The sequence below is a fragment of the Panthera onca genome, chromosome A3, assembly GCF_046562875.1.
Source record: "Panthera onca isolate mPanOnc1 chromosome A3, mPanOnc1 haplotype 2, whole genome shotgun sequence".
Taxonomy (NCBI): Eukaryota; Metazoa; Chordata; class Mammalia; order Carnivora; family Felidae; genus Panthera; species Panthera onca.
In genome coordinates, this window is record NC_138341.1 from 39,315,940 (window position 1) to 39,342,449 (window position 26,510).

General features: G+C 39.5%; 1 protein-coding gene across 2 annotated transcripts; it reads left to right on the forward strand.

Moving 5' to 3' along the window:
• Positions 1–313: 313 nt before the first annotated feature.
• On the forward strand, positions 314–25,677 carry RNF103 (ring finger protein 103). 2 transcript variants are annotated; one of them, XM_060655874.3, is made up of 4 exons: positions 317–1,547; positions 3,984–4,123; positions 14,522–14,637; positions 21,661–25,677. In XM_060655874.3, exons 1-4 carry the CDS (start codon positions 1,322–1,324, stop codon positions 23,234–23,236), a joined length of 2,058 nt encoding a protein of 685 aa, XP_060511857.1. In that variant the 5' UTR covers positions 317–1,321; the 3' UTR covers positions 23,237–25,677. The 2 variants fall into 2 exon arrangements, with proteins under 2 accessions (XP_060511870.1, XP_060511857.1); XM_060655887.3 differs by lacking the exon at positions 14,522–14,637 and having other exon boundaries at positions 314–1,547; positions 21,661–21,909.
• The last annotated feature ends 833 nt before the right edge of the window (positions 25,678–26,510 follow it).

A 26,510-nucleotide genomic window follows, 5' to 3' on the forward strand; every position in this document is an offset into this window, starting at 1 on the left:
TTAAGAGGATCATTAACTGTCCTATTTGTACAAAAAATACACAAAGTGACAGTCCAAAGTCCAACCCTTAGCCAAAATTATTTACTAAACATCTGCAGGGCAAAATGAAAGAGAGCGAAGAACGGAGAAGACACCAGAGAGGTAAGTTTTGGGGGCTAAAGCTGCGGCCCCGAAATGCTTTCCAGCCCCCGGGTGTGACCGCCCCCTCCCCCCCACACCCACTTTGCCCCAACGCTGGCCTGGCCAGCGCTTCATCGCGGCCCCGCCCGAGGCCCCGCCCCGCCGCCCGAGGCCCCGCCCCGCCGCCGACGTCAGTTGTTATGTCTCGGCTCCGGCCGCGGCCCCAGCTGATCCTCTGCTCCCGAGGCGAGTGCCGCGGCCTCGCGAGGTGGCGGGGGCGTCAGGGACGGCGGCCGAGACCCGCGCCGCCCATCTGAGCGGGGCGGGCGCTGCGTGGCCAGGAAGCCGCCCCAGAGCTGCTCAGGGAGCCGTCGGGGCCTATTTTTGCCTTTCTCCTCCAGGACCGTCGGCCCGCGCGCCCCATTTATCTCTGCAGAGACCGCGACGCCCCCTCCCGGGCCGGGCCGCGGTGCCCGCCCGCCTGAAAGGCGCCGCCCGCCGGCCCGAGCGAATCTGGAGCCGCCGCCGCCGTGCCCGCCGCGCCTCTCGCGGAGCCTGGGCGGCCGGCGGGGCCTGGGGCCTGGCGGCGGGCCGCTCCTCCCCGAGCTGGGCCCGGGGCCTGGCGGAGCCGAGCGCCGCGCCCTCCTGACCAGCCGCCGCGGGAGCCCGGCCGCCGCCCGCCGGCCCCAACCGCCTCCCCGGCCCGCCGCCCCTCCGGCCCCGGCCTCCCGCCCAGCCTTCCTTTGTGGATCTGAATGATTTGGGGGGGCCTCCTCCTTCCCCCTTGAGATTACGGTGCTGGAAGACCCACCCCGCCACCTCGGTCAGAGCCCCCCGCCGGGGGAGACGTCCCTCGTTTTGTTCCCCGAGGGCCCACCCGCGCCCCGCTCCTTTCGGTGTTTGACTGATGGGGTTTTTTTAGTGTTTCCCCCCCCCCCCCCCTTTATGTCTGTCGCCTCTCGACGGGAAGGCCCCGCGCGAGGCTCTGCGCCTCTGCCCCTCCCCGTCTCTTCCTCAACCCCGCACAAATAGCCGAACCCCCAGCCCCCGGGCCGGCGATGGCGCGACAGTGAGGGCGGCGAGGCCGGACCACGCTGGGATAGTGCCCGCGCCCCGGCGGGCGTGAGCACACACTCCCCCGCTCCGCGCCCCTCTTTTTCGTCTCCTGAGCTCTCTGAGAAGAGAGAAGACGCAGGGGAAGATGTGGCTGAAGCTGTTTTTCCTACTCCTCTATTTTCTGGTCCTGTTCGTCCTGGCCAGGTTTTTTGAGGCCATTGTGTGGTATGAAACTGGCATCTTTGCCACCCAGCTGGTGGATCCGGTGGCGCTGAGCTTCAAGAAGCTGAAGACCATTCTGGAGTGCCGGGGGCTGGGGTACTCGGGGCTGCCCGAGAAGAAGGATGTCCGGGAGCTGGTGGAAAAGTCAGGCGAGTATCGGGCTACCGTGGGGTCCCCCTCCACCCGGTGGAGGGGGCGACTTGTACTTCCTCGTGCCTAGTGGTTCCCTCAGAATGGGGCATTACCTGGGTGGGTTACGCAGACAACTTCGAGAGCTGTCCAGGTTTTCTGCGGGGAAGAAAAAAAAAAAAAAAGTAAATCCCAGTTTTGAGAAGGGGGCTGGAATTATTTGTGGGGGTGTTGCTGTGTCTTTTTAAGCTGTTTTTTGTTGTTTTTTTTTTTTAAAATAACAGATTTAAGTGCAGCTTCTTAGCAATGTTTAGTAAGAAACCATTTTCTTAAAATTAGGGAATGTCAGCCGGTTGCAGACAAACTGGAAAGCATTGTCAGTCGAAATTCCTAAGGATATAAGAGAAGGAAAACCCCAAAACGTTGTCTGTAGATAGCAGTGTTTGTCACGATAATAATAAATAACAATAATAGCATAATAACAGGAGGGAAAAATATCATTGGAATACTTACTATCAAAGAGGCACTTAGGGCTAAGATATAATTTTTAAATCATGAGGATAAATATCGAGAAAGGGTGAACTGTACAGTATTGGCTTTTCATACTTTAAGTTTGGTGAAAATGAAGTGAGTTTATTTTTTTGTGAATTCCTACCTTGTTTGTATTACTGTCAGGGTTTTTTAAAAAAATCCTTATGTCTTGGATGTAAACTTTTCTCTTGTAGAAGTCACAGACGCTGCTGCATCACTGTAAATGCTCTGAGACATAGAATTGAAGTAGTGCTAAGTGAATATTTGTTTAACATTTTAAAGAAAAATGCGTTGGCCGTAACTGTTGGTTTGGGGAGGATTAAGTAAGATATATAGTTAATTTTTTTTCACCCCTGAAGAAAATAATCTTTGTTTAGGTAAACGTCCTGGAAGGGGAATGTACTGTAACTAGAGAAAGGCATTCTGGGTTGCTGTAGGAAGCAGTTGAAACTGATGGTTATCTTTTTTGTTGTTTCAAGTAGATCTGCTGTGTCTTTAACAAGGCATTTTTTTCCCCTTATTTAGTACTGTATAGCCGTGTAGTGTGATAGACAAGAATACTAACTCCAGAGGAGTTGAGCACTCACATATTTCCAGGTTAAGGGTTATCAAATTTGTATTTCAGTACTGGGGTAGTGATATAAATGTGTAATATTTGCATGTAAACGTGATACTTTTTTATAGGGAAAACATAAAATCGGGTTTTTTTTCTTGCCTCTCGTTTACTGTCTGGTTTATGGTAACTTACTTCTACCGTGGGGGCGGGGAATGGGAAATGGAGTAAAGTAGATCCCTAATAAATGAATTTTCTAGGTTCAGAAATGAGAAGTATCTTCACTGCCACAGCCAAATCACTTCTCATGCTAAAAAAATTTAATAAAACGTTTTTCTTTTGACTTTTTTTTTTTTTTTTTTTTAATTTATTTTTGGGACAGAGAGAGACAGAGCATGAACGGGGGAGGGGCAGAGAGAGAGGGAGACACAGAATCGGAAACAGGCTCCAGGCTCCGAGCCATCAGCCCAGAGCCTGACGCGGGGCTCGAACCCACGGACTGTGAGATCGTGACCTGGCTGAAGTCGGACGCTTAACCGACTGCGCCACCCAGGCGCCCCTCTTTTGACTTTTATTTGTGTTGCTTCCTTTGGGCCTAAAAATACTTGTCACTTTGAGTGTACAAAGAATGCACATATCATTTAAAGAATGCACACAGCCTACAAAAATATGACTCAGATCACACCTTTTATAGCAGAGAAGTCTTGGTATAGCAGTTTAACTTTATAATTTAAGTATTCGTTATAAATGATGCTGCTATCATGATACAGTGCTTGTTTTCACATTTAAGACAAAATTAGAATAATTTGACATTAGTGTTTTCCTTTTTACTTGATCATATAAGCTCTCAACTTACACTGAAAGTTTGAGTATGGAGTTTTTTCTTACAGGTAATCTTTTGTATCTAACCTTCAAGTCTTACAGGCCCTATTGCTATTTTAAGCAGGTGGTGATGGCAAATTCCGTAAACCCATTTCTAAATCTTACAAGTCTGAAGTATGTAAATCATACTGTTTAAAAATTATTTGAAGCCTGGGCATGTCACACACAAAACTAAATAATACTGTGATGGCTTTTTGGGCTTACCAGGAAATTAAGTAATTTCCTAATAAATTATGTGATGACCTCACTGGCATGTAAGTTCCATGAGAAGATGGATTTTTGTCTGTTCACTTTTGTCTGACATATACTAGGTTCTTATGACATACTGGCTGACTGAATCTTAAATGGGTGTATTCAGGTTCTACTCTTCTATAGAGGGAAATGGAAGTCCTATGACATGATTTTTAACAGTGTGTAATGGAATTAATCATTGAAGTTGGGAAGGTAGGATTTTTGAAATCTTACTGCTGTTACTTTTTTCTTTCTTCAGGTGACTTGATGGAAGGTGAGCTCTATTCTGCACTCAAGGAAGAAGAAGCATCTGAATCTGTTTCTAGTACCAATTTCAGTGGTGAAATGCACTTCTATGAGCTTGTAGAAGACACAAAAGATGGCATCTGGCTGGTTCAGGTATCAGAAGTAAAGTGATAGAAGTAAAATTATTTTTACCAAAATAGTATTCACCAGCTGGTGACACTTCTATATATCTGTGTCGTGTTTCTTCAGCATAACTCAGTTCTCATAGGTAGGCTCCAGTATCCTCTTAAAGAGGTCTACAGACCATGGAAAATGAAGATTGAAGAGTGGGGAGGGGAAGTGTTGGGAAAAGAGGGTTGACTGGTTAGAATCAGCAGAAACAAATCCATTTTGGTTGTTGGATCCTCATGAAAGTAAGAAACACACATCTATTCCTTTTGTTGAGTGATTTGCGCTGTTACAGTTTTGATTAACTCCAGTTTGTAATGCAGTAATCCAAATGATTTTTGTATCTAGAGGAAAAACCCTGAAGTAGAAGTAAGAAAATCCTGCTATTAGGGAAATAGCCAACTTTGTGACAATAGAGGAAAAGATATTGTGGGGACTGGTGGGGAGTGCTCATTACTTTGCTTATGAAATTGATGAGATGATAATTTTAAACCCTAGCTCTTGTGATATCAAAACTGTGAAATTGAGTTAGCATATTAGAGTTGTAGAGCTATGAAGGGTCTAAAAATTCATCTTTTATGCTTCGCAAAGTGCGGTTTATGTATCACTTGATGGTAAGTGAATGGGCACACATCATCATTTATGGATTTTTATACAAATTAGAAAAATCAATATTGCATTGAACATCTAATTTCACAGATATTTAGGGCAAGGATAAAGTTATTTAATTTTTTAAAAAATGTAAGTTCATTTAAAATAAAATATCAACCAAATTAACAGCATGATTTTGGCTAAAATTATGATTATTGAATCAGGATCAAATCTCAGGACTCCTGATTTTTTGTCAGCTACTTTTGTCATTTAACACTGGGGTTGGCCAAGTTTGATTCAGGGTATAAAAATCAAAATTGCTTCTTCATATTTCTGAGAACAATGACGTCAAAATATGGTAGAAAAAGCTATGAGCTCAGATGCAGTTAGATGCAGATCTGGTCTTGTCATAGATTTGCAATATGATTATAGATAGATTTTCTGTTGTACTTGACCTCAAATAAAACATATACACCTAAGGAAGATGTAACAATACTATGGTCCATGGGGCTAAAGAGTTGAGGTTTGGGAATTCTTCAGGTGATTACGTTGACTATTCATGACTTTCCTTTACATGCAGTCTTCCTATTGTGTCTGACCTTTTACCTGCCAGATTATCTAATTCAGTAATTTTTAAATTTAGCAAAGGGAGACCCTGGGAGATTGTGGATATAGTCTATACGTTATCCATCAAATTCTAGTTTATTTCTCTGAATTAATTGGTATTGAAAAATAAACTAGCATCTTTAAAGCTTTAATTTATAAGTGAATAGTTAATTCCATTTCCTTTCCTAGATATTCATATCTGATAGTCTGATCAAGAAAGGCTTTTTGGAGGGTGCCTGGGTGGTTCAGTCGGTTGAGTATCCAACTTTGGCTCAGGTCATGATCTCACGGTTTGAGGGTTCGAGCCTCGCGTCAGGCTCTGTGCTGACAGCTCAGAGCCTGGAGCCTTCTTCATATTCTGTGTCTCCCTCTCTCTCTGCCCCTCCCCTACTCACGCTCTGTCTCTCTCTGTCTCTCAAATATGAATAAACATTTAAAAAATTTAAAAAAAAAAGACTTGTTGGTTTTGATAATTTTAGTTTTATTACTGAGATTGAGTTGAATAGCCTGTCCCGTTTCCCTATGTTCTCTAAGTGTCCATACACTGAATGATCCCATAGAGATGAATAATAAAGATGCAGAACACCTTCGAAACTTGGAAAAGCCATGTCAAAAGTCTAGAAATTCTTTTGGTATATAGGATTCTGCCTATAAAAAATGAACACATTCTGGTTCACTAACATGTATTCCTGGCTTACAAACGATCTGCTATTTTCTTTTTTAAGTTTGTTTATTTTTGAGAGAGAAAGAGGGAGAGAATCCCAAGCAGGTTCTGCACTGTCAATGTGAAGCACGGTGCGGAGCCCCATCTCATGACCCTGAGATCATACCTGAGTCAGAATCAAGAGTCAGATGCTTAACCGACTGAGCCACCCAGTGCCCTATTTTTTAATGTTCTATTAAATATAACCATGGATTGGGGTGCCTAGGTGGCTCAGCCAATTAAGTGTCCACCTCTTGATCTTGGCTCAGGTCATGATTTCATGGTGTTTGAGTTTGAGCCCCACATTGGGCTTTATGCCTCAGGTTCTTAGCTGGGTGTGGAGCCTGCTTAAGATTTTCACTCTCCTTCTGTCTCTGCCCTTCCCCCACCTCAAAAAAAAAAAAACAAACCCACAAATATAAAAAAGAAAAAAAGATATAAACTCCCTTAAAATATGAAATAGTTTATTTAGCAGTTAGTTGTATGCCAGGCCCTGGAGATATACCAGGAACATACAGCAGGCTAAGTCCTTGCTCTCTCAGGCAGTTCACATTCCAGTTGGGAGAGGTAGGCAATAAGTGAGTAAATATTTAATACAACATCAAGTTAGTGGAAAATGCTAAGGAGAAAAATAAACAAGGCAAGGAGTCAGAGAATGGCAAAGAATTCTCTGATAAAGTGACACTTGAATGAAATGAAGAACAAATAATGAATGATAGTGAATGTTAGCATTTAAATTGTAATCACTAAATTCTTTTCCTCTGAAAATATTTTTTAAGCCTCACAGGTATTAGTGATTGAAAAATGGCTTCTAAGAAAAGTGGAATGTGTTTATATGGTTTTCTGTGTGTTAATGGTAGTAGGACACACATTTAGTTTTTCCAGTGACCTGCAGGATTTGCACTGATCACCAATGTCTGGCTTATATCCCTTGGAGCCAGTGGCTTACATCTGTCAAACTGGCTGGGCTTAGAAGAACAATCTCTGGCAGGACAACTGAGAAGATTGAGATTGAAACCCTGTCCTCATTCAAGTCACCAAGCTAAGCTCATCAGCACAGACATTGGTTTAAACTCTTAAAAGAGGGCTTTTAGTTTTGTTGTTGTTGTTTTGTTTTGTTTTTTAAATTGAAAATGTCTGTTAGAAACAAGTATTCTCTTGGTTGCTTGTCATTCTTTCAGCTCAAATCATATTTATCCAATCTCTTGTGAAGGATAACTTAAAAATTCTGTTTTTAATAATTTGAATTATTCTTTTCTATTTATTTTCAAAGAAGCTGACCAATTTTAGTTGGCTCTTTTTTTTTTTAATTTGAGAGAGTGCATAGATCCCAGCCAGTTCAGTCCTCTTCAGATTGCCTTTATTGTAGGTATCCTGTATAAGAAATACTTAAACACATCAGAGTTCTTTCTTTTCCTCCCATTTTTCTAATATCCTTCCTGACTGCAATGAATTATGGTTTCCTTTTGTATTTATTGAGAAAAAAATGTAGGTAGGCATCATAAAACTGATAATTAGGACATTAGGCTTCGTATGTCATTGAAAGGATGTCTGGATTTACTTAGGGAAAGTATGACTTTTTAAAGTTTATTTTGAGAGAGAGAGTGCACACGAGTGGGGGAGGGGCAGAGAGAGAGGGAGAGTCCTAAGTGGACTGCACGCTCTCAGTGCAGAGCCTAACATAGGGTTTGATCTCACAGATTGTGAGATCATGACCTGAGCTGAAATCAAGAGTTGGTTGCTTAACCAACTAAGCTACCCAGGCACCCCGAAAATGTGACTTTAATAAATGGGTATATTACTTACCTGTTTCATCACTTGGTCAGTTCATTATTTTTCTGTAGTGGATTGGTAATCTAGGTTGGTTATCTTTTTTGGTGACATGACACATGGAATGACACTACACGAGAAGAATAAATTTCTATAAATTACTTAATTTGTATTCCTTTTGAATCTGTCTTCTGTGCAGCTCATGCTTTTATTTGCTGCATGATACATGTTAGTGGTCTTTATGTCTTTCTCTTCTTAATTGTTCTAAAATGTGTTAGTGCTCATGAATTATCCTTACATTAAACCAGAATAGTAGGATGCTCCTTTTCATGTGAAGCTTTTCCACATCTATCCTGTAGTCTCTGTAATATGAAGTGAACAGAACTAATTTCAGTTTTCCAGACAACAACACATATGGGACATATAACACCCTATATAACCCATGGAACAACTAAGTCTTCTTTTTTCTAGCAGTTCTAACAATCTAAGTTTCCCTGCTTTGTTCCTAACCTCTGCTCATATCTTTCATTAGTTATTTATCTTCTAGTATTGTGGATTCTTTGATTTTACCACCACCCAATTATCTGAGTATCACAAATTGAAGACAGTTACTTCCCCTGCTCCCACCCCAGAAAACTCTTAGGCAGATGGGACAGTGGCTAGCCTGAAATGGAAAAGTTAGCATGCGTTGTGGGGTTTATGGGTTTATCCTTATCTTAACATTTCTATTTCTCTTTTTGACCTTTGTTCAAGGAAGGACTGTGTTATTTGTTCCCTACTGGCTTTATCCCCATCATAAGGAATTTAACGTCACTAGAATTGAGGTAGCAGTGAAAAGCATCACCTGATTTAAAGTAAAACTTTGGGTCAATATTTACCAGAGTATCACGTTACTCTATTTCCTGTTTGGCTAAAAAGAGTTAATAGCTGTTATAAAACTTGTTTATCGGGGCGCCTGGGTGGCGCAGTCGGTTAAGCGTCCGACTTCAGCCAGGTCACGATCTCATGGTCCATGAGTTCGAGCCCCGCGTCGGGCTCTGGGCTGATGGCTCAGAGCCTGGAGCCTGTTTCTGATTCTGTGTCTCCCTCTCTCTCTGCCCCTCCCCCGTTCATGCTATGTCTCTCTCTGTCCCAAAAATAAATAAAAAACGTTGAAAAAAAAAAAAAAAAAAACTTGTTTATCTTTGTTTCTAGACAAAGCTTTGTTCAGGGAGATTCTAACCCCTTTATTCCTTTCTTGACTCTAAAGGTGAAATACATAGCAAACCACTGTACCATTTATTTTGTTCTGGTGAAAAACTTTTATTTCTGTTTAGTAAAAAACTTTTATTTCTGCTTACTCATAAAGAAAGCTAGTGAAGATACCAAAGAAATAATTAAATGCTATTGAGTTTTGTTTTTGTCAATCACTTGTCCCCATTTTTTTTATGCTTTTGAATTCATCTATTATTTCTTTTTTTTAAATTTCTTTTTAAATTTACATCCAAATTAGTTAGCATATAGTGCAACAATGATTTCAGGAGTAGATTCCTTAGTACCCCTTACCCATTTAGCCCATCCCCCCTCCCACAACCCTCCAGTAACTCTGTTTGTTCTCCATATTTAAGAGTCTCTTCTGTTTTGTCCCCCTCCCTGTTTTTATATTATTTTTGTTTCCCTTCCCTTATGTTCATCTGTTTTGTCTCTTAAAGTCCTCATGTGAGTGAAGTCATATATCTGTCTTTCTCTGACTAATTACGCTTAGCATAACACCCTCCAGTTCCATCCCTCCCTCCAGTAGTTGCAAATGGCAAGATTTCATTCTTTTTGATTGCCGAGTGATACTCCATTGTATATATACACCACATCTTCTTTATCCATTCATCCATCGATGGACATTTGGGCTCTTTCCATACTTTGGCTGTTGTTGATAGTGCTGCTATAAACAGTGGGGTGCATGTGTCCCTTCGAACAGCACACCTGTATCCCTTGAATAAATACTTAGTAGTGTAATTGCTGGGTCGTAGGGTAGTTCTATTTTTAGTTTTTTGAGGAATCTCCATACTGTTTTCCAGAGTGGCTGCACCAGCTTGCATTCCCAACTTGTCCCCATTTTTAATGGTTTTATACAAGTTGCATGTATTTACTTAAGTTGGTCCGTGATTGAGGCGCCTGGGTGGCTTGGTCAATTTAGTGGCTGACTTTGTCTCAGGTCATGATCTCACGGTTTGTGAGTTCAAGCCCTGTGTCAGGATCTGTGCTGACAGCTTAGAGCCTGGACCCTGCTTTAGATTCTGTGTCTCCCTCTCTCTTTCCCTCCCCAGCTCATGCTCTGTCTTTCTGTCTCTCAAAAATAAATAAACATTTAAAAAAAGAAAAAAGTTGGTCTATGATTTTGAAAGTAGAAACTCCTTATTAAAATGAAATATTGAGGGGCTCCTGGGTGGCTCAGTCAGTTGGGCGTCCGACTTCGGCTCAGGTCATGATCTCACGGTTTGTGAGTTCAAGCCCTGCGTCAGGATCTGTGCTGACAGCTTAGAGCCTGGACCCTGCTTTAGATTCTGTGTCTCCCTCTCTCTCTGACCTTCCCCCATTCATGCTCTGTCTCTCTCTGTCTCAAAAATGAATAAACGTTAAAAAAAATAAAATAAAATAAAATGAAATACTGAGAGATGCAGAAAATATCACAGCACAGCTCTCCTGTTCTGGGGAGTTGTGTTACTTAATTTAGTCTAGATGCTGTATGGCATCTATGGCAGGTACTCTGATTACTAATAAAACCCACCTGTAAACATTAGGCAAAAATATATGGCTTTTTTTTTTTTCCCTTATACCAGTGTAATACCTATAATACATGTGGAAGGAAATAGTAAACTGAGCCCCAGGTGGTTTTTTTTTTTTTTTTTTGGTAATTTTAAACTGGACTACACAAGGTTGACATCAGAAAATATGTGCACTTAGCATCACACACTGTCCAACGTAGTTCCATGCATGGTATGCTGGAGCCAGCTCATACTGCTTCATGAAGAGTGACTGTTAAGATCTCTTCCCAATTCCATGTTTAGAGATAGCACATTGGTAACTTGAAATTGGCCATATGGGAGTATTTATACCAAGGAAATCAGCAAGTAATAGAAATCAGAGCTTCCTTTTTCTTCTGGAGGGCTGGTTGTTAAACATGTACCAGCAAACCCACTGGTTTCATCCATTCATCCAACCATCTAACAAATATTTATTGAAATCTAATGTGTGCCAGCTGAACCTTGTGATTAGCACTGAGGGCACAAAGATGAATAACCTATAGCCTGTGTCATAAAACAGCTTACAGTTTGGTTTACTAAAATGTGTAGATCAGTAAAAATCTCAGTATATGATTAAATTTCCCAGCTGAGTTAGATCATCTATATTGGTGCTAGCATCTTGAGAGATAAATAACTCTTTAGACAGTGAAGTGGAACCTGGGAAAATTACGGTAGTTTTTTTCTGGAAAAAGTATATTTCTAAATTCATTGAATTAGAAGTCCTATGTCTCACTGGGGTCAAGCACATTGATATGTAATTGGATAGCAAAGTACTTTTTATGCTAGCATTTGTCCAGAAAATATTCCAAATGACAGGTTGCTGGGGAAGGGACTTACAGTAGATGTCAAAACTTGGCGGCTTTAGAGAATCTGTATAGGCAAAAGTTGAAGAATGAAGTTACTAAGCTGTAAAAAGCTGAAACAATTTAGTTCAGCATGAATATTTAATGAGTACCCAAATGAGTTAGGCACTATACTAGCTGCAGGAGATACAATGGTGAGCCAGTGTGGGGATGCCAGTTAGGCAGATACCCTGGGAAGGGGGAGGGAAAGATTCTTTCACTTCCAGCCTATCCTGCCAAGTCTGTCCCAGACTTGGAACTCAGGCTGTACTTTCATCTAGTTTTTTTCTAGTCTCTGAAAATATTCCCCACAGAGAACACAACATCCTTCCTGAACTGCCGAGGAGTATGTCTCTGCTTTTAATAAGACCAGCAGTGTGAGTGCCACTCAGAATCATCGTGCATACTTTTGGATATGAGCTGTAAGTTGGGAACTCCTACTGGTGTGACCCAGTAGTAATAGGCTTAGAATGTTTGATTGTGCCATGTGACTCAGCCAGATGAGTTATTTTGTGAAGATATTAAAATGTTTAGTGGTGGTTTCATTCAGCCTCTACAAAGTTTAATTTATGCTAGACCTTTAGTTGAGTAATATAACTATATAGAACATTGGACAGAGCAATTTCTAACTACATAAATATAACTGCAGAGTCAAACAAAATGCTTTCATGCAATGAATGCCTAGGGGAGTTTTCATTTTTGTGTGGCTTTCTCTGTTAGGGATCATTAAACTCTTCAAAAGCAGGTATTAGAACAGCTTGCTGAATAAATAAGGCCCTGGGGGTAAACGTTGTCACATACCTGCTTAGATGTTCCCACCTCTGATCACAGACTTGTGTTGTCTGTGCTATAACCAGGAGTGCCTGCCAACAACTGCCTCTCATTCTTACTTCCTCTTCTAGAATTGGAGCTCTTGTAAATCTGAAAGATATGTGAGTGGTGGATAAGATCTTCACAGAAGGATCCCCCCAGACTCAGGGCCATACCTTACATTGACTAAAGCAACCTCTTAACCCCTTGATGCAATGTCATTATAAACACAGACCTGAAATTTTTGGGTTATTTACAGCCTTGATTGGGAAATGGGAATGAAAAGGAAGCTCTTTAGGAAAGAGTTCTTTTAAAAAGTAGGGAGTATGGTGATATGATTGCACAGAGACTTCTCAATCCTTCTCAGTAATCTGGAAAATAAGTTCAAGATTTCTTTGATTACTTGATGAAAAGATGAACTACCATTATTGACCCTTTTTTTTTTTTAATGCTTATTTATTTATTTTGAAAGAGGGTGTGCATGCACAAACGTGGGAGGGGGCAGAAAGGGGGAGAGAGAGAATCCCAAGCAGTTTCTGCGCTGTCAGTACAGAGCGCAATGTGGGGCTCGAACTCACGAATCTGTGAGATCATGACCTGAGCTGAGATCGAGTTGGATGCCCAACCGACTGAGCCACCCACACGCACCTACCATATTGACTCTTGAGTAGTAGGGAAAAAAAAGAAAAGAAATATCTGCCTTGCTTTATCTTCGTCGTTATTCATGTAAAATATATCCAGCCATTTTGGACCATGAAAAAAATGTGAAAGTAGAGACTGTGGGTAACATATAAACCTCAGAAAAAGCTTTCATGTCCTCAGATTGCCCTTTCCCTGGTTACCTCCACCATCTGAACATTTAAATAATAACTGGTGTCTCTCTCCCTCAATAAGACCACCTATTTTCACTGAAAAGCACTATCAAAACCATTTATTTAGTGCCCTAAATTGTGTGTTTGTATATTTATTAAGCATCAGAGTTGTTAACAAAATGTTAGGTGTGTATGCACATCTCTGTAGATGTGGGGATGACAGTAGCAGTGGTATATGGCAGGGGTTAGTGGACAGTGTTCCGTCTGCACATAAAGTGAATTTCAAGTCACTTGTCACCACCATGTACTCTCTTTCTGCTGCCCTGGAAATTTGTTAGGCTTCCCAGCAGAAAGGCTACCATGAGGTAGCTGGACCGCTCTTGCATCTCCTAGGGAGTAGACTATTGGCACTTATTTCACACACATAACCTGGGATTTCACTTCCTGAAGGCTTTGTGACCATGAAACTGGCCCTTCCTCCCAGGAAGGACCCCAGAGTATTGTGTTGTAATTTTCAATTAGATAACATCAGCTGCATAGCATTTGTGAAAATAAACTTGGCCTATATACCCTGGGCTTAAAATAAATCAAACAGATGGTTCATGAAGACTTTAGACATTTTTGGCTTTCCTTTAAGTTCCCGTTTAGTTGTTTTTGTGGTTTTGTTTTTAATAGATAATTCGTTTTTTATTGGTATCTGTGTTGAAGTCCTGCCTTCATTCAAAGCAGGAAGATTAGGGAATAAAAGGAAAAGGTGTTAACGATTAGAAAAGCCAAGAAAGATGTCATTACACATTTTGAAGGTTAATTTACAGTTTTTTCCTTTTTCTTTCTTTTCTTTTTTTTTTTTTAAATCTTGTACTTCTCCCAATCTTAATTGTGTTTGAAAGCTATATGCAGATTTGAAGTAGACGTTCAAGAGTGTAGAATTCATTGTGGTAATTCTTTTTATATATTAGAACATTTTCGTGATTGTTAAGAAAAAGCTGTAGAAGTAGTAGTATTGATTTAGTCAGAGCATGGTTTAATAGAAAACAAATGTTTGACTCTTGGCTCCATAATTATACTTTTAAAAAGTGAAATTTGAACTCCTTGAACTCACATGTGATCATTTCTAGTAAGCTTTATTTGTATTGTTTAAAATTTTCATAGTGGAGAAATGACTCCAAAGGCCATTTTCTTCCTCTGTACCTTATTTCTAAAGAATCAGGGTGGAGGATGTGGCTAGCTTTTTAATATGATTTTGATTCCCCTCAATGTAACTGCCATAAAGTGTGGAAGTTTAATGCACTGTATTCAATGTTTTAAGCCTTTTCAGTCGGACAGTTATTCATTCTGCAAGAATTGCAATGATGATAGAACAGAACAGGATCTTTTTGCAAAAGGTGAAGATACATTATAGATATAAGTGGTTGGTTTGACTTCATTTTAGGTAATTAAAGTTTCTGTTTTTGTTTCTGGGAGAATAGGTCATAGCAAATGACAGAAGTCCCTTGGTCGGTAAAATCCACTGGGAGAAAATGGTGAAAAAGGTGTCAAGATTTGGAATACGTACAGGCACTTTTAATTGTTCCAGTGACCCCAGGTGAGTTGATTAGGCAATTCTTAGAATTTGAGTTCTGACCAGAATTGTCTCACTCAATGAAGACCATGATATTAGAAGCCTATTTGAACTGAAAGCTAATCATAATGTTTAGCATGCTTGGGTTACACAGGCGCTTGATAAATAGTTTTTGATAAACTGGCAGTTACTTACTTCCTTTCTGAGATGTCTTTCTCTCTCTATCCCATTCTTCCATATTCTTCCTAGTGGGGGTGACTCTTAAGAGTATGTCTTCAGTCCTTTTGTTTCAGTTTTCTTCCCAAAGAGACTTCAGCACATTTATAGCTTTGTGCTGATCAAAATCTTTTGTCATAATTCTGACTTCTGGTTTACATGTGGACACTCATTTCCATCTGCTGTACAGCTGCTCCTAGATGTGCCCTTTTCCCTAATCCCAGTGTCCAAATTCAGATTCAGTTGAATTTTTGTATTTTTTTAATTTATTTTTTTTAATATATGAAATTTATTGTCAAATTGGTTTCCATAGAACACCCAGTGCTCATCCCAAAAGATGCCCTCTTCAATACCCATCACGTACCCTCCCCTCCCTCCCACCCCCCATCAACCCTCAGTTTGTTCTCAGTTTCAACTTCATTTTTTTAAACCAGGCATGTACTCTTTCTACCTGTCCTTTTTCTGTTCTTTACTGTTTTGTCTTTTGTTTTTCCCATTTTCTCAGATAAGAATCCTCGCAGGCATTTTTGTGTTCTTTTGTCATCATCTCCACTATTTCATTTGTCATGTTATTTCTTGTTTCATTATTACATTATTTCTTGGAAATGCTTTTTTAATTTTTATTTCTATTTATTTTTGAGAGCGGGAGAGGGATGTGGGGGGGGGGGGGGACAGAGGATTTGAAGGGGGCTCTGCACTGACAGCAGCAAGCCCGATGCAGAGCTTGAACTCACGAACCATGAGATCGTGACCTGAGCCCATGTTGGACGCTCAACCGACTGAGCCACCCAGGCGCCCCTGAAGTGCTTTTTATTTCAACTTCTAGTGCCATCAAATTTTTACTTACAAGTATTCATTTATTTAATTATCCATTCAGTAAATATTTAATAAAAGATTAGCATATATAGCATGTTGTGTTTAGTGCTGAGGAGGGGGTGTATGATGTATATGTAGAAAACCCCACAACATTAGGTAGTTTCTAACGTAAGTAATATAACTGTCTGTATTACTTACTTACATGTGGCCCCAGTGGGAAGCCCATTAACTGTATGTAGAAAACCCTCCTGTGCTACTGTTGTACCGCATATTTTCCTGCCTTTTCTCCTTTAGGCTCATGTTTGCTTCATTTTGCCTCAAGATTGTTTTGCTTACTGGTATTATAGGATGTGATCCACACCGTAGGGTGTAGGATCCCCTAGGAGTTGGAGATAAGAAGGAAAGTTCTTGTATCTTCTAACTCACAGTCTCCCCGTCTTCCCACAAAGCTCGTATTCTCATCTTTGCCACAGAGTCTTGATCATATTCTAACAACGCCTTTTGTTGAAATGTCCAAAACAGCCTTAGTGTTAATGTTTTAATGAAAAGCAGATCGTTGTTATTTTTGTCCTTCGTTTATCAAAGACCATTGCATTTGGTTTGATTCCATCATTCCCAAATAGAGTCTTGAGTGAGAGATCTTTCTTACCCTCACTAGTGATTGTAATACCAGGACAAATGATAGTGCCAATATTTTCATTTTTTTTTTTCAGGTAAAGCCAAAAGTCAGTATTAACATCACTATTTTATTGAAAAATATTCGGAATTTATTTTTTAAAAAATCAATGAACTAATTAATGTATTTTGACACTGTAACTTACAAATATACTAAAAAATACCAAGTGAAAATAAATTTACAAAAATATAAAGGTTAAACCCATGCTATATATAAATTGTTACATAACATTAATAAAGAATTCAAAAATAAGGTAAGCACAACAGAAAACATATAATCTATTAATATGAAAAACTGAAGGAAATAGCAGTGTTTGACTTATTTTGGTGTAATCTTATGAAACAAAATGCATCAAAAGTGCATTTTATCATTTCAAATGATAATTGAGTCTAGCGGATTTTAATACAAATTTTTCTAGCTTTTCTTTTGAAAAACTTTTTGATTCTATACTAGGTGAGGAATGGTACATATAAACTACCTTTGTATATTTTCCTCTAAGTCTTTCATCCTTAAATAATCTCACCTCTTTGGGTCCCTGGTTGGCTCAGTCAGTTGAGTGTCTGACTCTTGATTTCAGCTCAGGTCATGGTCTCATAGTTCATGGGTTTGAGCCCTGCATCGGGCTCTGCACTGAAAGCACAGAGCCTGCTTGGGATTCTCTGTGTCCTTCTCTCTTTGCCCCTGCCCCACTCCTTTTCTCTTTCTCTCTCAAAATAAGTAAACTTTAAAAAAATTTTTTTAAAAAGTCTCACCTCTTATTTATGGTGGAACAGATCATTTTTGAGCAAATTTTGCTTTCTTTGTTGATTGCAGCTATTATTTTTTGTTATTAAAAAAGCACTTTTACTTCATCTTCAGTTTCATCACAAAATGAAGGTCTTGATGCATAGTTACTTACATCAGTTTTGATATTATCATATTCATGTCAACTTTTATTGGGAAAATCTTACAACTGGAATAAGAACTATTGCCATAAAAGCTGTGCTTAGGTTTGTTTTTTTCTTTTTTTGAGGATTTTGGAGATCTAGAAGAACAAAATGGGGAAATACAGAAATGTGTGTTCGGAGTGTCAATGTCGGGTGGGGCGCTGGGGTGGCTCAGTCGGTTAAGCGTCCAGCTCTTGGTTTTGGCTCAGCTCATGATCTCACGGTTTGTGAATTCGAGCCCTGCATTGGGCTCTCTGCTGTCAGTGCAGAGCCCACTTCAGATCCTCTGTCCCCCTCTCTCTTGGCCCCTCCCCTGCTCATTCTGTCTCCCTCTCTTTCAAAATAAATAAATAACCAACAACAACATAAAGAATGTCAATGCAGGGTATAACTGGGCAGGCAATAGTGTTATTTAGCAAGTGTTTTAACCATATGTTGGATAATTGAGTCATCTTAATTTCAGATTTTTATAAACACTAAACTCTCCACTCCATGTTTATTTTGCTTTGTTTACCGGAGTTTTTTCTCCGGTGTGGCTTCTAGGGCAGCCTCCTCCGATGTGCTGGTCCCATTGCACAGCAGTACTTTCCTGATCTGGTTAGCTCCTCTTAAGAACGTTCAGGACCACCACCTCTGGGAAGCACCTGACTCTGCCCGTGGCAGCAATTTTAATTTCTTGCCCTGCTTGCCTGGCCCTAATACCTCTCATTCCTCAATCAAGCAATATAGGATAGAGGGCTAAAAAGCCTTCTGTTAGGTCTGTTCTCTTTTCCTTTTTTTTTAAAAATGTTTAAATGGTTTTTTAATGTTTAATATTTTAGATGTTTTTTAAATGTTTATTTACTTATTTTGAGAGAGAGACAGAGAGGGAGGGGCACTGTTAGTGCAGAGCCCAGTGCAGGGCTGGATCTCACAAACTGTGAGATCATGACCTGAGCCAAAATCAGGAGTCCGATGCTCAACCCACTGAGCCACCCAGGTGCCCCTTTTCTTTTCCTTTCTTTTCCTTTTCTTTCCTTTCCCTTTCCCTTCTAAAGTAGAAAACAAGGTGGGGTGTGTCTTTGGGCGGCTGGAAAGATGGGGGATAGTAAAAAGCAGATGGAGAACATTGGAATTGCAAGAGCTGAGTGGCAAACAGGGATCAGGAGGACCTATGGTGAGAGTAGAAGGGCAGGGGGCCTGTGGAATAAGCAGAGAAGGGAAAATAAAGGGGAGATTGGACAGTGAACCTGGAAGGCCAGGGAGGGCAATGACTTTGTCTGAAGAAACCACATTATGTAAACAAATAATAATGTTCCTTTAAAAAAAATATTTTTTTAATGTTTGAGACAGAGACAGCGCACGAGTGGGAGAGGGGCAGAGAGAGAGGGAGACACAGAATCTGAAACAGGCTCCAGGCTCTGAGCTGTTAGCACAGAACCTGATGCGGGGTTTGAACCCACGAACCGCGAGATCATGACCTGAGCTGGAGTTGAACACTTAACTGACTGAGCTACCCAGGCACCCCACTAACGTTCCTTTTTGAGTACACATCCCACGCAAGAAACTGGAGTAGCAAACTCACTGTTTTCTATCATTTTTAATCTTCAGATTTTCTAAGAGATCTCAAAAGGTTTACTTTAAGAACTAGAAGTTATTTTCATGGTATTGTCATTGAATTTATTTGAATTTTTAAAAAAGTGTTTTTTTGAATTGGCAGTAAAAGTTTTTATATCAGTATAAGGTAATGTAAAATTATTTTTAAAAATATGTACATTAGTCTTTATTTCTGTTTAGCAGTAGAATTTTAAAATTGATATGATATACTTTTGTTTGTTAGACTTCTTCAGACCAGTGTTTAGGTAAATATAAGTAGCCTCTTGTTTATAAGTATTAGAGTTTTAGGGCACCTAGTTGGCTCAGTCAGTTAAGCCACCGACTTCAATTCAGGTCATAATCTCACGGTTTGTGGGTTTGAGTCCCGCGTCAGGCTCTGTACTCACAGCTCAGAGCCTCGAGCCTGCTTCAGATTCTGTGTCTCACTTCTCTGCCCCTTTCCCATTCATGCTCTCCCTTCTCTGCCCCTTCCCCACTCATGCTCTGTCTCTCTCTGTCTCTCAGAAATGAATAAGCATTTAAAAAATTTAAAAAAATAAGTATTAGAGTTTTTTTTTAAAGTCTGGAAAACCTGATTGAATTCAAAAGATATATGATGACCATATGACATTTTCTTTTCCTTGGTACTCTTAAATTCTATCTGGAAAGATAAACCTTAAAGCTGTCACTTAATTCTGAACTGAAAGCGCAGAATACATTTGTTTTCTTACATGAAGAAATGTGTACACTAAGACTTTCTTTGACTGTTTTGCACAATAAAGTTTTCTGTCACAAAAATTGTCATTTAATTTATGGCACTAAGAAGGCAATATTCCCTGAGGTAGTTATAGAAAGATAGAAAGGATGACCAAGAGCAGAAATGTGTCATCACAAGTATCATATGAAATTTAAGAATTAAAGCTACTTAAAGCTTTTTAAGATGTAAATAAGGCAATTACCTATTTGACTTGTTGCTTTTGGGAGTAGAGGGAAAAAATAGAATTCATGTCAATGAATTACTTGCATTAATACAAATACAGTGTTAAGGGATAGAAGATATTTTCTTTGTAGGAATTCATAATTCTCAATCCATTTCACTGAAAGCAATGTTGATATTGGGGCACCTGGGTAGCTCAGTTGGTTAATAGGCTGACGTGAGTTTGAGCCCTGCATTGGACTCTGCGTTGACAGTGCAGAGGCTGCTTGGGATTCTCTCTCTCTTCCTCTCTCTCTGCCCTCCTCTCTTTTCTCTCAAAATAAACTTTAAAAAAAAAAAAAAAAAGAAAGAAAAAACCAATATTGACATTAATGGAATCTATCTTGTTAAGGAAGTATATCAACTCAACAAGAAGCTGAATTGGGGTCTGTGATTCTGAGTCACCCAGATAGTTTCTCAGAGTCATTACTTAACCTTGTCTTTATGACATAACATGCTGTCTTCACTTACCTTAGGTTATATCACAAAATTCCTGAGATACAATTAATTGTATTGTCATCATGAAACTTTATGACATGTCGAGACTTTCAGTCTGATCATGTAAATGTGTAGTGTGCTTGTTTAAATAAAATGTAATCCATGCTTACTAAGTAAAGCATAACACTTATGATTTTTATATCAGTATTTAGAATAGCAAAATAAGAAATTGAGTATTTATAACCATCCAATTACAAATCTATAATGAACAAATTATCTGCATGGTAGATTTTCTTTTTTCCAACCTTATTGAGGTAAATTTACATATCATAAAATTCCACATGGTAGGTTTTTAGAAAATACTATTTTTAAAAAAGGAAAATCTTTCACTTATAATCTCTACACTGTCCTACAACAGCTGTTTTTATTTTCCAGCATTCCCTTTCATTCCTCATCTAGTTTTTTAGGGAGGGAGTGATGTCACAAGTAGTATAGCAAGAACTTGTCCATTTCCAAAGGATTGGAGTCATGACCACACTGGATAAATCTAAACAAGTGATTTAATTTGAGTTAAATTCTTCTGGGTGTACTCATCCTTGGACCGAATCTCTTCTTAATCTGAAAACGTAACTTTGTTTCATCTGTATTAAATGCTCATCCTCATGATTTTCATTAAAGAGATGAGAATACAAAAAAGTATGGGACTTGGTCTTTCCTAGGTGAGTTTTCGTATAGATTACTTTGTAGCGGTGCCTGTGTGGGGCAGGTATTGGTGAGGGCTTGGGTTAATACATGGGCACAGCATGGCTCCTCCCCTCAAGCATCTTGCATTCGAGTCAGGGACTTGGCATGTAGGGTAACCTAGTCTTTCTCTGCCCATGTGAATCTAACCACCTTCAAGACCTCGTTCAATTCCCAAACCTTTCATGAAATCTTCACCAACTCAAACTCTCCTTATTCCTTTTTTTTGAACTTTTACATTATTAAGTAATTGAACATATATAGCTTTATACTTCTATTTTGTTTCCTTAATAGTATTTTCAATTTTCTGTGAGCAGGAATTATTTTCCTATTATCTTTGGATCCTATAAGCACATAATACAGTAGTAGGTACATAATAGATGCTGAAGTATTTTCTGATTTCCCTGACTAAAGGCTATTCTTCAAAAAACTAGAAATACAGAGATATGAAGCAAAAACAAACAAGCACAATAACAACAAAAAGAGAGCTTGCTTTTGTTCTTGTACAACTGCCAGGTATTGGCACTACTTTTGATTATTTGGAGGTTATTTGGTTTGGGGGAAAGAGTATCTTTCAGGTGCTAAAGAAATTTGTTAGGGGGAAACAAGGTGCACAACAGTGAAGATGAGCAAGCTAGCTGATCTACCAGCCTAGTTGTTACTTCTGGTTTGCTCTCTTACAGATACTGCAGGAGAAGAGGCTGGTTGCGATCTACACTCATTATGTCTGTCCCACAAACGAGCACTTCTAAAGGGAAAGTCATGCTTAAAGAATATAGCGGACGCAAGATTGAAGTGGAGCACATTTTTAAGTGGATAACTGCTCATGCAGCTTCTCGGATCAAAACCATTTATAATGCTGAACATTTGAAAGAAGAATGGAATAAAAGCGATCAATATTGGGTAAAAATATACCTATTTGCAAACCTTGACCAACCCCCAGCTTTCTTCTCTGCACTAAGTATAAAGTTTACCGGAAGAGTGGAGTTTATTTTTGTTAATGTGGAAAATTGGGACAACAAGAGTTTTATGACAGATATTGGTGTATATAACATGCCATCATACATTCTTAGAACTCCTGAAGGAATTTACAGATATGGAAATCACACAGGTGAATTTATATCCCTTCAGGCCATGGATTCATTTTTGCGCTCATTACAACCTGAAGTAAATGATCTGTTTGTTTTGAGCTTGGTTCTAGTTAATCTTATGGCTTGGATGGACTTATTTATCACACAAGGAGCAACCATAAAGCGATTTGTGGTTCTCATAAGCACTTTAGGGACATACAACTCTCTGTTAATTATTTCCTGGCTACCTGTGTTGGGCTTTTTACAGCTCCCTTACTTAGATAGCTTTTATGAATATAGCTTAAAATTGTTGCGATATTCTAATACAACCACACTGGCTTCATGGGTAAGGGCAGACTGGATGTTCTATTCTTCCCACCCGGCCCTATTTCTCAGTACGTACCTTGGGCATGGTTTACTAATTGATTACTTTGAGAAGAAGAGACGACGCAACAGCAACAATGATGAAGTCAATGCCAATAACTTAGAATGGTTATCAAGTCTGTGGGACTGGTACACCAGCTACCTCTTCCACCCGATTGCTTCTTTTCAGAACTTTCCTATAGAATCTGATTGGGACGAAGACCCTGACTTATTCTTGGAGCGGTTAGCTTTCCCTGACCTTTGGCTTCACCCTCTGATACCAACTGATTACATTAAAAATTTGCCAATGTGGCGATTTAAATGTCTTGGAGTCCATTCTGAAGAGGAAATGTCGGAGGGTTCTCAAGATATTGAAAATGACTCAGACAGCGAGAGCACAGACACTTTTAGCAGTGAAAAGGAAGTATTTGAAGATAAGCAAAGCATAGTTCACAATTCTCCAGGAAGAGCAAGTCACTGTGATGCTGAGGCTTGTTCATGTGCCAATAAATATTGTCAGACCAGCCCATACGAAAAGAAGGGGAGGTCATATGGATTATATAATGCTAATGAAGATATGGAGCCTGATTGGTTAACTTGGCCTGCTGATATGCTGCACTGTACTGAATGTGTTGTTTGCCTAGAGAATTTTGAAAACGGATGTTTGCTAATGGGGTTGCCTTGTGGTCATGTGTTCCATCAGAATTGCATTGTGATGTGGTTGGCTGGGGGCCGACACTGTTGCCCTGTTTGCCGGTGGCCTTCTTATAAAAAAAAGCAGCCGTATGCACAACACCAGCCCTTGTCAAATGATGTCCCATCTTAACCATGTGCAATTTGTCCTTTATAAGCTTTGAGTATCTTACAGCTTGCCTTTTTAATGTTAGTCACAATGTTTTTGTGGTTTGAAGTTTAGTTTAATGTTAGTGCAGTGACAGGAAATACACATTATGCTAATGTTGATGACAATTATTTGGTTGCCTTGTGTGTCAATTGAATGCATACTTAATTGTAAAAATTTTTATTTACAACATTGGAAATTCAGAAGTTAATGTTTTTTGTAAGCACAAAAGAAGTATGATAGAAATTTATCCTAGCAAGACTTTACAAGGTAGGATCAAATCCTAATGGAATTGAGGCAGTTTCTTATCCTAAATGTTTCCTCCCTTTTTACAATCTCTGTCCAGCACCTCTTGATTAAATAATGTATGCTCTGAGACATGAAATTAAAACGGACCTATGAAATAAATTATTTTAAAACCAGAAGATTACAGCTTTTCCAATGTTAAATTGTTTTTAGTGAGGTGGTTGAATGTTATAGGTGTTTTGCTGGTTTGTTCATTTCACAGGTAAGTGATCCTAGATTCATGAGGAAAAACACAAAAATAAATTATGTTGCTGACACTAGCCAGAGGTCATGTTAGTCAGCCTCTTAGCTTGGTTAGCTTTGATGGGAAGGGATTTCATGGTGGGCTTTTTTTTAAGTATTAAGTCATTTATGAGAAGTATATTCGTCTAAGTAAAATCAACTATAACATATTAGTCACACATTGATTACTTTGTTTTTCCTGACTTTTATTTTGAAAAATGTCAAAACTGCAGAAAAACTGGTAGCAGTACAACGAACATCTGTTTCTCTAATTCACCAACTGTATGTATTTTGTTACCTTTGCTTTATCTTCTCTATATGTATTTATCCTTTTTTCTTTCTTTTTTTCTGGTTTGTTTTTGTTTTTTACTGATCCCTTTGGAAATAAATTTTAGTCATCCTGATGCCTCTTTACCACTGGATGTATCACCATGTATCTTCTAAGAACAAGGACTTTTTTTTTTTTTTTTTTTTGCATAACCACAATACTATGATTACACTGAATAAATTTATTCACATTGATTCAGTAATATTTAACATACAATCCCTACTTCCCACTTGCTCCCCAAATATCCTTTATATCTTTAGATGTTTTTGTTTTGTTTTTATTGTGAACTTAAGCACAGTTCATGCGCTGGGTTTGGAGTCCTTCCTTTCATTCTTTTCTAGTAGTTCCCTGCCCTTTTTTTTTTTTTTCCCTTGTAAATCTTTCCTGATACATTTTGGAAGAGTACAGGCTAGTTAACTTATAGAATGTCCTACATTCTGGAATTCTCTGAGTGTTTCCTCACGATAAGATTTAAATTAAACAATATTGCCTGGATGATATGTACCTCCCATTTGTGTAACATTGGGAGTCACATGATATCAGTTTGTCCCATCATTGGTGAAGCTAAATTTGGTTAAAGTCATAGCTGTCTTCTGTTTCCATCATAAAATACTTTTTCATTTAAGATGGAACCTGTGAGGCTATGTGAATATCCCAACGGTTTGGTGTCTTTTTTGTTTTTAATTTTAATTCCAGTGTAGTTAGCATACAGCGTTATATTAGTAAGCCAACGGTTTTAACATCCACTGATGGTTATTAATCTGAGTCAGTTATTGAATAGGAGTTGTAACATGGGGATTTTCTAATTGCACCCTTCATTCTACATTTTTTAGCTCACATTTTTTGTGAAGAACAGCTTTCCATTTTTCTTTCTGTCATACTTTGAATATTACTGGACTCACAGTTTCTTTTTATATTCGGTGTGTTAAAGTTCATTATTCTTTGTGGCATCCAAATCATCCCAAATTTGATAAGGGAGAGCCCCCTTCTAGGCTAATTCCATTCTGTGCTATTGATATGTCCCTTTCAATCTTGAAACGCTTGCTTTTTGACACAAGGCATTCCAGGCTCACTTTGTATTTTTTCTGGCCCAGCACTGTAATCATGTCTGAGTTTCATAGTGCACTTTTAAAATCTTTCTTGACTGTCCCACCCCACATGGTAACAAAATGCAATTTTTTCATTCTGAATTATTGCTTGGTTACTAGCAGAAGCCTTCCTCCCCGCCCCCCCCCCCCCCCCCCCGCCTTCCCCCACTGCCTTCATGGTAGACTTGAGCCTTATTTTCATACATCAATGAAAATAGTAAGGACCGGCTATTACTGGGGTGCCTGGGTGGCTCAGTTGGCTGAGCATCTGGTTCTTGGTTTCAGCTCAGGTCATGATCTCATGGTTCATGAGTTTGAGCCCCACTCGGACTCTGTGCTGACAGTGCAGAGCTTGCTTGGAATTCTCTCTCTTCTCTTTCCCCCCACCCCCACCTTCTCTCTCTCTCAAATAAAAACTGTAAGGACCAGCTGTTAGTATTTGAGAGCTCTTTTAAGTTTTTAAATAAAAAGTGCAAAAACTGCTCCTTGTGCTATTTTCCTTTTGAAAAAAAGTAATCACATTGTTGTAAATGTTAGTGTTTCCCAGAGTTCTGCAACTGGTCCTGCTCTTTTCTTTCATGTTTTCAGTGGTTGTCCCCAGTCTATGTGTCCAGGCAAAGTCCCCTCCCCAGATCTGCAGTTTTTTGTACAGCCATCTGCTGAACAGGTTCTCCTGGGTGCTTCTCAGTGCTTAGTAAGTAAAACAGCTTTTCATTCTGTCCCCTACCCCCTGCACCCCAGTCATTCTCTTAGGGTCCTGATTTCAGTTAATGGGTCATAGACATACACTATTGTCACCTTATGAAATGTACACAAAAGTGTAGACATTTTAAAAGACAATTAAAATTTCTCCAGCATCCCAGGGCACACCATACTTTGGAGAATACTACCCTAGATGATAAAATAATCTCCTTAAAACCAGTTTTCAAGGCCCTTCATAATCTTCCTGGCTGACTTCTTAGACACATCAGACTCTGGCCTGCTTGTCTCTCCAGGCCCATGCTCTAGTTTTTCTCAGCTTGGTGCTTTGCTCTCCCTTCTGCCTAGTGTTCTCACCCCTTCTTCTCTGCTTTGTCTGGCTAGATCCCATTTTTTCCAGAAATTCTACACCCTTTTACCCATCTTTTCCTTCTCCACCAGGTTTATAAAGAGACAAAGATATCTTTACAGTGAAAACTCAGGCAGCTGTCCTCTTACTCAAATGATCAAACTTCTCATCACCAACAATGGAGCAAACTGATATGTGCCCTTCTAATCTTAGTGATAGCTTGCCATTCCTGATACGTGTGTGTTCTTATATCCTACTGATACCTCA